Source organism: Ictalurus punctatus, chromosome 20, assembly GCF_001660625.3.
Source record: "Ictalurus punctatus breed USDA103 chromosome 20, Coco_2.0, whole genome shotgun sequence".
NCBI classification, from domain to species: domain Eukaryota; kingdom Metazoa; phylum Chordata; class Actinopteri; order Siluriformes; family Ictaluridae; genus Ictalurus; species Ictalurus punctatus.
In genome coordinates, this window is record NC_030435.2 from 3,299,240 (window position 1) to 3,312,886 (window position 13,647).

The 13,647-nt window shown below is 38.3% G+C and overlaps 1 protein-coding gene and 1 long non-coding RNA gene across 3 annotated transcripts; one reads left to right on the forward strand and one right to left on the reverse strand.

Annotated features, from left to right (window-relative positions):
* Positions 1-637: 637 nt before the first annotated feature.
* Positions 638-13,631, forward strand: nt5c3a (5'-nucleotidase, cytosolic IIIA). Of its 2 annotated transcripts, none has more exon segments than NM_001201307.1 (9): positions 638-775; positions 8,165-8,263; positions 8,992-9,061; positions 9,183-9,229; positions 9,334-9,419; positions 10,145-10,234; positions 10,705-10,867; positions 11,858-12,058; positions 12,149-12,437. In NM_001201307.1, coding segments are annotated over 9 exon segments (996 nt in total). In that variant the 3' UTR covers positions 12,251-12,437.
* LOC108280386 (uncharacterized) lies at positions 4,881-7,112 on the reverse strand. Its single transcript, XR_001815754.2, has 2 exons — positions 6,997-7,112; positions 4,881-6,809 (listed from the first exon to the last, which is right to left on the reverse strand). It is a non-coding gene; the product is annotated as an uncharacterized LOC108280386 (long non-coding RNA).
* Positions 13,632-13,647: the final 16 nt, after the last annotated feature.

Below are 13,647 nucleotides of genomic sequence, written 5' to 3' on the forward strand. Positions count from 1 at the left end.
TTGCGTGTTCTCCCCGTGCTGCGGGGGTTTCCTCCGGGTACTCCGGTTTCCTCCCCCAGTCCAAAGACATGCATGGTAGGCTGATTGACGTGTCCAAAGTGTCCGTAGTGTGTGAGTGTGTATGTGATTGTGCCCTGATGGGTTGGCACCCTGTCCAGGGTGTACCCCTCCTTATACCCGATGCTCCCTGGGATAGACTCCAGGTTTCCCTGTGACCCTGAAGAAGGATAAGCGGTATAGAAGATGGATGGATAATTATTATAATGTACCACGTTTAAATGTACTGTTTTTGTTGTGTTTTCCCCCCTCCTGTTTCTTGTGTATCGTTCCGCGTTTCCTTGGCGGCATGCAAACGGTCCATACCATTTTCACAATGTAGGGGGTTATCAAAAAAAACACAAAAGTTACAGGATTAAGCTAAAGCACATACTAAGATAAAAACACATATTACACACAAATATTGTGACAATTATTTCTACACGCGTGCAAATAACAGCACTTTATCAGTATTTATAGTGAAAAGCCAGTGTTCGACCAAGCGCAGCTTGACAGGACGCGGTGGGCGTGGCCATGTGAACGCAGGACGGAAAAGGAGCAGCGTATATGACTTCTCTGTAGTAACGTCGACGTTGGGTAAATGGATAAAACCGCCGTGGTTAAAGTCGGGGCGGTGGCTAGTGCGAGTGTTTGTGCCCTTTTTGGAGGAGTCGTTCTCGCTCAGTATATTGTGGCCAAGAAGAAAAGAGCTGGCAAGAAAACGAAGATCATCGAAATGGTGAGCTTCTGCCCCGGTGTAACGCGCATGCGCGGATGGACTCGGTGAAAACTCACCGAGTCCGTTGAACCACAAACGCCTCCTTAAGCACTACATAAGTGCCCTATATAGGGTAGAAATGAATAGCGTATACACCATTTGTAGTGCACTTTATTTACCGCAGGAATTGATTTGGTGTTCAGTCACAGAACTGCTTTAGAGGTCATAGGTACGAGTGTAGCAGCCGGTGCTGTGTTAGCTTAGCCGTTTAAATATTTGACTTTAGATTTAGAAATACATTTTAACTATATATTGTAATTAATATTTATTCAGAACATGTGTAACTACTGTGATATAACCATAATATTAAAAAATAACGTTTTCTTTTATCAATTTGGTTGGTCATAGGGTAACATTATATGTGTGTATATATAATGTTTTTGTTTGGTTTTTTCTTGAGCTTTGCATTTCTAAACAATTCTCAGTACATAAGCACTGAACCAATTATTATTTTATCTGTTTGAATAATGTGAAAACGTCCGACAATTTTCTCACTTCACCGCATCATCCAGGCGTCAATTTACGTCGCGACGTAATGACGTCAGCGCTCGCAGGTTACAAACGCCAATTAAGCGTCATCTGGCCACGTGGTGAAGATTTACGCTCAGGTCAAAAGTCACGTGGTTTGACCTCACGGTACATAACTCATTTACTCATGTGCCAATATCTCTGTTAAGAATACAGGCAATCAGTGCCAGGGTTTGTGCTGGGCTTAATCTGTTCCAGGGAATCCTGAGGACATTCTCAATGTTTACCTCCGATTTGTTGCCTGGAAAGCATTCTCTATAAAATTGCGACATAGATAAATCAGTGATAATAAATCCAAGTCTTTTGTAATTGTGAGTCCAGAGTCCAATTTATATTATACTTACTGATTGAACTCGTAAGAGGAATTGCAAAGTGTAACATTTTAGATTTTGAGTCATCAAAAGCGGTTTTCTATTTTCCATATACCGCTTTTGTGTAAAACATGCAGTTTTTCCACACACGATGCAACCTGAATGCGTCTGAGGCGAGGTACAAACAGTTTAGTACATCTGGTTATTGATCTTAAAGAATGGTCAGAGCTGTAAAACTGCTCGCAATCAGAAAATCTGTACACACCTTGGCTTTAAAAAAAAAAAAAAAAAAAGATGAGCCAAGCCCAAAATGGTAAAATATTAAGCTTTTATTGCTCTTAGCATCAAATCATTGGTTAGGAAATTAGGAAGAATTGAACAAACAGATTAGGTATCTTAGTATGGGATAACTTTTCCCTTTGATCTCTTTAAATTTTTAAGCTTTGTGGGTAAAGTTGCAGACATTTATAAAAAAAAAATTTTTTAAAGTTACTTTATTTTAATTTTGTGCACCCAGACATGTGTTAGTTTGAATTTTACATCAAACCTTTTTATCATCATCGTGATTTTCTTTGCATACAAACAGCCTATATAAGTGAATTTCCCTGTTTCTAGCTTTTCCCCAAACAGTTCACTGCAGAAAGGAGCAAATGGTGGCACAGGAGGTCACCCTTTATTCCAAGCACCGCAGATAAGGAAAATTTCAAAGTTTTTAGAAGCTCAAATAAAAAGTGTCTTTCTCTGGCCGTTGTCCTGGTTGCATTTTCCGAACAGGCTTTTTCAGCATTCCCTGCTTTATCATGTGCCTCACTATCACCGTCAGATTTCCTGGATCAATCCATTTGATGGCCTTGAGAGGGGACATTGTGGTGTGGGGTGGTAATGGGGTTCAGGGGTTAAAAATCAGCCTGATAATGAACGGCATGTCTCAGCATCAGCGCTGTGGAATTCTCTCTGAAAACGAGGTCAGTGAGTGCAGGCGGTGTTGGAACAGGATTGCCAGCTAGAGGCTGTTTGCTCACTCGTGAAGAGGTTTGTCTGAATTCTGTGTGCGTTCACCAGTTTACGATGAATCGTAAGAGAATCGCACAGTGTGTTCATGTCCAGTACATGTGTAACGCTCACAAGGATCAACTGACAGGTTAAATATACAATTAAAGACGTTGAACTCTGACCTTTTGACGTCTGGCTTTCCAGCACACACATTAGTTATGGGAGAACGAGTGAGAGACGCAGCCGATGATCTGCTCTGTGAAAGCCACGCTGCTGATTAAGACTGGATAATGACATTGATAAATACTTCCAGACCTGATACGAGAGTTTTACAGCTTTTTCATGACTCTGTGCATTTCTTTATGTTCTGGTGTTTTAGCTTAGTTCAGCGTTTTTCTAGCCCCTTAGCACACAACACATCTGCTCCATGTTGTAGCAATTTACCTCTAAACCTCCACAAGCCTCCACAAGCATCAGGAACGCTGAATTACTGGTTCAAGTGTGTTGGGAAGGAGCAGAAATGTGGACTGTTTTGGGGACCATTCCAAAATATTAAGTAAGTAAGGGATTAAGCAAGACGGGGCATGATGTTATCGGAAAATAATCAACAACAGGGTGGTATCACGCAGCTAGACGCTACTCCACTCCGACGTTCATTATTTTCCTAAAGGCAGCATCCGGCATCTCCCAGATGAGGATGGGTTCCCTTTTGAGTCCGGTTCGTCTCAACGTTTCTTCCTCATGTCTTCTCAGGGAGTTTTTCCTTGGCACCTTTTCCTTGTCTCTGGCTCGCTCATTAGGGATGAATTTATACATTTAAATTGAATGTGTTCATGTTCGAAACTTAATAATGAAGTTAAATATAATCAATAAGAAGCCTTTGTAATAAAAGTTTTGACAATTTATTGATGATTGTATTGTTAATTTATGAATATCAACAGCATGGAACAGCACTGTGGAATAAAAAGCAAATAATATATATATATATAATATGAATAATAAAAGCATGGAATGTACAAAGTACAAAATTTATTGATTTCAATTTTTGACACAAAGCTGATACCAGAGGTCGGAATAGGCCGGTAACCAAGCCAGACATCACAGGCATAACATCACGCTGGCATGCTTTAAGACAGTTTGGACCCTGGTTATGAGCATGAAGTGTGTGTGGTGTTGGTCATCATCGCACAATAATGGCCTCAAGTCATGTTAGAAAGCGGATGTTTTAGCCACGTCCAGCGTGCTGGTTATGTGACGTGTTGCGTGGTTTTGTAAGCTTGCTACACACACACACACCACGGGTTAACAGTCGAAGCTCAGAATTCTGGATGGTCAGCCAAATGCAATATATAATACAGCACTTGGGTGTCTCCGGTGGAGTTTAACAATAGAGATGTTGACACGTGACACACACACAAAAATGTCCAAAAGTTGATGACTTTGGACCTAAAGTGGATCTACAACACAACACACAGGGAGCATTTCTGACCTGATAGCAAACCTAATCACGAAAGAATGTAGGTCACGGACTACATTTCCTAATCATGTAGACTGATTATCAGGAGCACTGAGAGACTGAGACCGGAACTGATTTCTGTAAGAACTCCACCAGAGCTGGTTTTCGCAGAACCAGCGATTATGTGCGTTTAAAAAAAAAAAAAAAAAAAAAAAACAATTTTTTTTTTAAAAAGCTCTGCTTTAGTAGAACTTTTTCCCTAAATTGAGGATGACCCAAATAGCACAGAGTTCACGTGCATCTCTGGAATTTTAAAGCTACTCATATTGAGACCTGTAAAATTACAGCTCTAAGGTTCTCGATCCGTTACACGCAGCTGTTGCCTAATTTCCTGCACTAACGCAGCCTCTCTAATGCGCATCCCCTTTAGTATTTCCTTCGTTATAGTTAATAATCTTAACGCATGAAAATTTACGAATGTGCCAGAACATCTAGACCAAATGATCCGGTTAGCTAGTTTCTAAACTGTTAAAAGAACTGCTCTGTGGGTCTTCGTAGGTCCGAGTAATGCTGGTGCTGGTGTTTCAGCTTCAGTCAGTTTTCAAAGCCAATCCAGTCCACATTCCACTTTCTACATCTTTAGTCCAAGTTAAACCGCAGGGAGTAAAATGCACGAGTTTAAACACGATGCCTTGATGTTCTGCAGGTCCACAGCGACTTTCTCGCTGCATTTGGTGAATGTTTTCAGATCCCTTTAGCCACTTTATTTCTTTAAAAAAAAAAAAAAAAAAAAAAAAATCCAGCTGCTGGTTATCTTTTCTGTTCAACTCTATTCTATTTCATTCTATACTGCTGTGTTATGTTATATTCTATGCTATTATATGCTATTCTATCCCTCCAATTGTACGCGTGGTTGCGCCCATACTCAACGCAAGTTCGTTGATATGTTTTAGCCGCTCCGGCTCTAAGAAATGGAGACAGCAGCCAAGCGTAGAAAAGTGCAGCAGAACATACGAGCTTTTTTTCAGACAGTAAGTAACTAGATACTTAAACAGTAGGTAACCTTAGCATAGTATAGAAGGCATCGTACCATGGGTTGGTTTGTCCTTAAATACGTCAATTAACTTTTGACATTTGCACACCCACGAAGTAGGCTAGGCTAACGTCAGTTCCAGTTTTTGACCATTAACGTTACATTCACGTGCATATCCTCCCGCCGAGTTCGTTGTGAACCCTCACGTTGTGCCAGGCCGTTATAAATGCGAGTGAAAGTGAGGAAAGTTGCAAAGAATTTCATTCCTTTACACAACATTTGGGCTAAGGACAACTAAGTGATTTTACAAATATGAGGCTCAGCATAATGCTGAGGTAACGAGAGGTAGCTTGGCAACGAGAGATACGGAACTAACGTCTGCGTTGTGGCCATATCGTAGTCATCCATTCAGAACTAATGATGGCACTTTGTCTTTAGAATTAAGAAAAGAAAACTCCAGTACCCTTTACATAGCTAACGTTTCAGGTTTCCACGATATATTGTTGTACACTTTGAACGCTTATTACATAGCAAGCTAAACAGCACGATGACATTAACATAATAAATGACACCAGTTACACAAACACAATATTCAGTTTATCAAATTAAAATGATCATCATTGCTCTTCTGGGAAAATAATGGTACCTGGTCACAATACAGGGAGCACTTGATTCTTGCCCTTGATTCTATTCCATTAAATTTGACGTTTTATTTGATTCTACACTCCTTATACGGAAAGGAACAGTTGTCGTGTAACACAAACAGTGACATTACATTATGTTTGTGAAAGATATTAATTAACCAGCAGTGACTGGGCTTTTTATCTACACCATATGCTCTGTGTGTGTGTGTGTGTGCATGCGCGTGGAGGGAGAGCGGGGCCTCTCATAGGGGGTGGGGCTTATCTGTAATCTGTGAGTGGGACACGCCCCCTGTGTGGCTGAGCTATATAAACTGTCCTCAGACAGAGGGAATTTTCTTTCCTTGTTTTTCACGACGCTGCAACAACACAGCAGAGGTAAGCACACAGACAGACAGTACAAGTTGCTGTTATTTGCATAAATTTTCAACAAGCAACACTTGTGTATAGAGTCATGCGTTTGTACCCAATCGTACCTGAGTCATGACTACGTGTTTAACTTAATAGTATAATGTCAAAGGTGTGTACACATATGTTGTCTACAGATGACCAGAGAACTGCGTGTGAGTTCATGTCCGCAGAACGAATGCGTGCGATCCTGTTCAATATATGTTAACTAAGTCGGTGTGTCTCTTTGCAAAGCAAATTTCAGGTTAGAAGAAGAGTCTAGAAGCGATTCGGGGACTTTTTGCAGAAGTGCAATAGGGTGTTTAATGTGTGTCTGATTTTTATGAGTAATAATAATCATGCAATAGTAATAATAATGCTCTGAAGTCATAATCGAATGCTTATTTATAGAATAAATGATATAAATAGTTGCATACTGTTGTTTAGTGTATTGACTGTTTTGACACAGATGCACAAACACACACACACACACACACACACAGGGGTCAGGCATACCCTGCGATTAACACTCGTAAAAATATACCTTCTCTCCTTACCGAGGATGTTTGTGGCTATTTTCTCACCGCTTCCCAGAATAGGTGTGCATGTGGAACGAGGATCAGATTTAAGATGGAGTTAAAAACCGCTATGGAAAAATGACAAATGACACGAAGGAAGTGATGTTTCTCTGTGATAACTTTAGCCATAGTGTTTCTATTTGTTCTGTATCATTTCTAATATGTAGACAGCAAAAAAAAAAAAAACGTACATTTTATTACACATCGAGGGAAATGGAAATAACCATGAATGCAAAATAATTTGTGATAACTTACTTTTTCAGTCATCCTGAACTTTGTAGCTCTTCAGCATGGTGCTCGTCTGTAGCAGTACTGGCTGTCTCACTCATGCAAATAAACACTGTGTGTGTTTGTGTGTGTGTGTGTGTGTGAGAGAGAGAGAGAGATTATTTTTTAAATCCCTCCTTCTTTGACATCACGTGTCTGAAACCGGTTTTAGAGTGCCGTTACTGCAGCATTAGAGAAAAGGAGAAATGAGTAGGATAGGAGGATAGGATCTGTTAAAGCTGAACGACAAGTAAATAAATAAATAAATAAATAGATGACTTACCTGAGAATTTTAAAAAATTGGCCAAGTAGAGAACGAACGCATTAATAACTTGATTAAATCGATCAAGCTGGGACGCTGTATATGTAATAAGTGCGAAATAAACATCGTTTTACAAAATCTCTTTTATATACATGGTCTAATAAAGACATTTCAAAATAAAGGAATCCTAAAATGTGTTTGTTTGTTTGTTTTTCTTTTATTCCTTTATGATTTTTTTAAAAAAATTATTATTAAGCCATGTGTATCAACGAATATATAAACATTCATAAATAAAGGCATGAATAACAGACAAGAAATTATATATACACAGTTACGTGGTTTTGACGATGTTTATTTATTTATTATTATTCGTTATTATTTTATTATATTATTCGTTTTTATTTTATGCATTTGTTATTTATTTTTATACAGTTATACTTTTATTTTGTTTTGGGTTTTTTTTTTCTTCATTTTGACAGATAGGATTGTCTATATAAGAGGATGAAAAGTCCTTATTATCTTATTTTCCTTATCTAACTAACTTACTATCTGGTTGTTTTGTCATTTTTTTGTGATCTAATATATATATATATGTTGTTATTTACAAATCAATACCACATAAACGCTGTGCGAAAGGTTTTGCAGCGAGGGGGGGAAATAACCTCTTTGTATTTGTATTTCAATAATAATAATGTATTTCAATTTCATAATTCAACTATCTTTCTATAAAACGGGGAAAGTTTAGTACACATAGTCAGCATAGTACACATTCGCTGCACCGACCGTATGGAAATACCGACCGTAGAGCATGTTTAAGACCTGCTTAATATTTCACCTTTCCTTACTATACTCGTTCAGCATCACACCGTGACTGTTTAACCTGTGTCTCTGCAGATGCCAGAGTTTGAGAAGAGCACGGTCCACATCAAGGACCCTGAGCGGGTGGAGCAGATCATCTGCGGTCTGATTAAAGGAGGCGCGTCCAAACTACAGGTACAGATATCAGACACATGAGTCAAGCTATTCACACCTCTCCACAATAACATTGATACTGAGATGAAACAGACCGCACAACTAAAGCTTTTTTTGACAGTAAAACACTTAAAGCTTTAAATCCCAGAGTGTATACTTTCTTATGAACTATTGTACTGAAACCGACAGTGGAGTGTGACATCACAAATAAATTCAATGCCGAACACGGGCACCCCTAAAACAGGTGGAAATTCACTTTCTTTTTTGGCCTCTGGTAAAAGCGCTGACATCGGAGACTCCTTCCATCGATAAATAAACATCTCGTTACCGAAAATTCACTATATCAAAAATTACACCCTGTTTTAATAGGTGTATGTAGAGCAACCACAATACGAGTCCCAGTGCAAGTTGTTACTATAGAAACGATGACGAATTAATGAGCGCATTAATATAATCCTCAATTGAGATATGATATAAACGTAAAAAAAAAAAATCAATATCAATCAAGAATTCAGCAGCGCTGCGGTGCAACGATCAGGTTTCTCTGTGCCGTAGGTTTTCTCTCTAGGACTGGAACTGAAAAACCCCAGTCTTCATTTAAAATATTAGTTTTTAATCATTTGATTTGCAATCAACTTTTCATGAATAGTAATCTATGCTTATAAATAGTTTATAACAAAAACTTCAGTTCAATTTGTCACTTTTCCTTTTTTTTTTTTTTTTTACTTTTTTTCTTTTTTCTCTTCTAGATCATCACAGACTTTGACATGACGTTAAGCAAATTTTCAATCAATGGAAAACGCTGCCCGACCTGCCACAGTAAGTCAACCCCGCCACGCTGGGACGTTAATCTTAATCAGTAAACGATGAGCGAGTGCCGTTGAACGCAGGATAACGCCGAAGCTTTGAAGCGCTGATCAGCCTCTTTCATTTTCCACAGATATAATTGACAACTGCAAGCTAGTCACAGAAGAATGTAGGCAAAAGGTGAGCAGTAAAGCATGTCGAAACGCATGTATCTTCTTCTAATGCTGTAAAGGTATGCGATGTATTTATGCCGAAACCTTTTTTTTTTTTTTTCTTTCCTCCAGCTGTATAAACTGAAGGATACGTACTATCCTATTGAAATCGACCCACATCTGACCATGGAGGAGAAATACCCATTTATGGTGGAGTGGTGAGTGGACCACACTCATTAAACCTCACCTCGTGTATTCCCTTTTTACATTTACGTTTATATTTACACATTCAAACTGTGCAGCAGTGTGGGTCAGGTGTGGATCTGTACTTTCTACGAGCTGCTGCTGTAATCATGTAATCATCCTTCGTATGTCTTTACTCTCCGACATCTAAAGTCGAGGTCATAAGTTTGCATACGCCACAAGTTATATAAGCATACACGATACATTAAGTGCTAAGGGGGTGTAAACTTTTTAGCAGGATGATCGGTGTAAATCGTTATTTTGTTTCAAGGTCTTTTTTTCTTTTCTTTTAGTACCGCCCTTCAGAAACTACATAAGATATTTACATGTTTCCCAGAAGCCGAAATAATAATTTACATCGATCGTCCTGTTCAAAAGTTTACACCCCCTTGGCTCTGTACTTGAACTTGTGGCGTATGCAAACTTTTGACCTCAACTTCTTTCTGAGTCTGAGTTCTTCCTCGTGTTGTTTCAGAGTTGTTTCTTGCTACTGTCACTCCTGGTTTGTTCATTAGGGATCGAAATCTACAAATCTTTGTGACAAAAATGATTAAAAGTTTTATTAAAAACAAATAGCATTAAACTGAATCCTGCATCAGAGAGTGATCCATGAACTCTTTTTAATGCTAGTTCTCTCACACACACACACACACACACACACATCAATGCATACTTGAATTGCCTTCCTCTGTTCCTTCAGGTATTTTAAATCTCACACATTATTGGTGGAGCAGCGGTTACAGAAGGACAAACTCCCCGAAGTGGTGAGAGAATCGGACGTCTGTTTACGGTACGATCATAATCATTAAACTGCTTCTAAAATCTTGAATTAAGCTCTAAATATCCAAATATTTTTACATATTTTTTCCCCCTAAGCTTTGCATGGAACTTAATAACTGTGTTATTGCAGCCCGATTAACCAAAACAATTTTTTTTCGATGAAATAAGATTAAATGTCTTACATGGGAATCTTACATAGTGCACATTTGTTGTACGCATTCACATATTATTAGTGATTGTATTAAAATTCCAGATTAGTTTCAGTTCCCACAGCCTCGGAAGCAAAAACTCTGAAACTGCTGTTGCTTCATTATTACTTCATCCACTATCTTTACAATGAAGTTACTTCCTGGGTTCTTCCTCAGATTTACACATTTTGTTACCTGTTTAAACTTTAAATGTTAGTTCAGTCTTGTGTTAAATACCTGATGTTCACTGTGTGTGTGTGTGTGTGTGTGTGTGTGTGTGTGTGTGTCACAGGGAGGGTTATGAGCACTTCTTTGACCGGCTACAACAGCACAGTGTTCCTGTGTTCATCTTCTCAGCGGGGCTGGGAGACGTGCTGGAGGAGATCATCAGACAGGCTGGAGTTTATCACCCCAACGTCAAAGTTGTCTCCAACTTCATGGACTTCGATGAGAACGTGAGTATGAACATGGCATGTATTGATTTTTGTATGTAGGATTTTTTTGTATTCGTATTTAATGACGATAATCAACTAGTTATACAGTAGTCATGTCCGTGGTATTCGTTACTTATTTACTTCAATCACTACTACCTTCAGCATAACCTGCATGACTGAAAACTTTCATAATTCATTCATAAGATGCTTTTATCCATGTGAATATTGGACTTGGAGAATCTAAGCTGAGTACTGAGACGCAGTTTAAGCGTTGCTGAAGGGTCCACAAACCCCCAAGCTTAGGGCCGAACCATTAAATTACACAGTGAACATTAGCTACCTATTCACTGTATGTGCCCAATTACGTACGTTCTATCACTTTATATCAGACACATAGTTCTACAATCACTTCTAAAATCAGTGAAAACAAAGGACATCTATTTATTGCATTTTCTTAAGTTAAGCACCAACATTTGGTGGAAAGTTTTAGGGAAAATGTATTGTGTTAAGTGTCTAAAACATTCAAAGATTTCTTTTTTTTTTTTTTGTTCTTGCTTTTCAGTCGCTAAATGTTATGAAAATTCATATACTGTATGAATTATATATTATGTATTATATATATAATTATATATTATGTATATATATATATACACATAAAAATGTTCACATGATAAAGTATGAAGTATAAACTCTCCATTTAGTAAACAAATAAAAAGTTAGGTAAATAAAAGGATATTAACTAGTTATTACTAACAATTTTGAATAAAAACCAAATGGTTTTATATATATATATATATATATATATATATATATATATATATATATATATATATATATATATATATATATGGGAAGAGTGGAAGGATTTTAGCAACTAAAGCAGTGTGTCACGTTCTTCAATTTTGACAAATCAGAGCAAAATTTTGTTGTGTAACATTGTGATGTAGAAAGACCGCACAGTTAGTCTGCAGTTTTAAAAGCTGACTTTGAGGGGCCGCTCTCATCCTGCAGGGCATCCTGAAAGGCTTCAAAGGCGAGCTGATTCATGTGTACAACAAGCATGACGGAGCGCTGAGGAACACCGACTACTTCAAACAGCTGAAGGACAACAGCAACGTCATCCTTCTGGGAGACTCGCTCGGAGACCTCAACATGGCCGACGGCGTCCCCAACGTGGGGAACCTCCTGAAGATCGGCTTCCTCAACGATAAGGTTTGCTCCCTCTCGAGAGTGTTGAATTTTGGAATCGGCAGTTCGTCTCTCTAGTGCTGTGCTAACATTTACGTTCTTTTTATTTTTCAGGTGGAGGAGCGCTTGGAGAAATACTTGGACTCTTATGATATTGTTCTAGTCAAGGATGAAACCCTTGAAGTGCCCAATTCCATTTTACAGAGGATCTTATAACTGTAAAGAGGCCTTCATTATTGCATTACCAGTCACTGGGCTAACACCTGCACGCACAAGCCATACAAACCCCTCACCACGATCTGTTAACCTCACTTCCCATCCTAAACAGTGTCCTCTCCCATTTGTGTGTCTCTTTGGGGTTTTATCCTGTTATTTCTATTTTTTAGTAAAGAAAAACCAAACCAACTGTGCAGAAAATCTATATATATTAAGCGAATTTGTTTAACGTGTACATTAGTAGATGTGTCAATGTATTATTTTTGATATTGTATCATTTGATTTCATGCGCAATAATAGATTGGACGGAGCTAGAAAGACCAATCTTTAATTAGACGAAGTGCTAGCATTTTTATAGTTATACAAGCAGTAACTGCAGTGTACTACAGTAATATTTGAACAGATTAGGGCTGAAACATTATCTGTATATTTAAGTACTCCAAATATTTGTGCCGGTGAAGGAAGCATGGTGTGTGAATTCCAGTATTGACAGTTCCTCAACCTCAGCTACATCGCTCCAGTTCATAATTGGTCTGAACTAAAGATTGTTGGGTTTTTTTTTCATGCAGTAAATGCATGTTAATGAACATGGTCTTTCTTTTTGTCCTGCGTACATAACTATTTATATCAGTTTACAACACGTTATCTGTTCATTTTGATTACGGTTACATCCCTAGTACAGATCATAACAGGACGTTTACATAATAGCCGTGTATCCATGTACCGACTGTAGTACACTGTCATTTCCGCCTGCTTTCTTTTCCACGTGTATATAGATATATAAATTTATTATTTACCACATACATGGATATTAATTCCATGCCCATCATCCCATAGCAATACAATATACAGATCAACAAATATAACATGAATGTATTGTGTATCTTTATTACCTTTAACGTGTTACGCTTCAAGTGCGGTTTGGAATTTGGGCCTGCTTTTGGTGTTCTGATTTTCACTACCTCTATTAAGGACAGTTCGTCTAAAACGATTAACGTGGCTATGTGCGAATGGACGCATCAGAAACCTGAGCTTTCATACAGTATTAGCGGCATCTGCGTTTTTGGTGGACCGTTTCCTCATACGACCGCTCGTGAGGTGGATCCGGTTTGAAATGCGCTACCTTCTCGTTGGTAAAGTCGCGTTTTAAGTTCTCGAGACCCGGCGTGTACGTTCTGCTGATTTGCATGTTGCTTTTCTTGCTGTCAATTTTATTATTATTAAAGGTTTTGGAGGTCTAAAGGTTTTTAAATATTGGACGAATTATTTCTTTATTTGTCCTCTTTTCACATTGAGCCTCATCTGGGCTTTTGTTCTTTACAGTTAAATATGTGCATCTGTCTATTACATAAAGAATTAAAGATATTTGTATACAACGGAATCTGAGGTTCTACTAG

Excerpts from the sequence above, each read along its gene's own strand:
- nt5c3a (XM_017494960.3), top strand. The coding sequence starts at position 8,165 with ATGCCAGAGTTTGAGAAGAGCACGGTCCACATCAAGGACCCTGAGCGG. Across the intron at positions 9,420-10,144 it reads TACCCATTTATGGTGGAGTG|GTATTTTAAATCTCACACAT; the intron begins GTGAGTGGACCA and ends CTGTTCCTTCAG. Across the intron at positions 12,059-12,148 it reads TCGGCTTCCTCAACGATAAG|GTGGAGGAGCGCTTGGAGAA; the intron begins GTTTGCTCCCTC and ends TTTATTTTTCAG.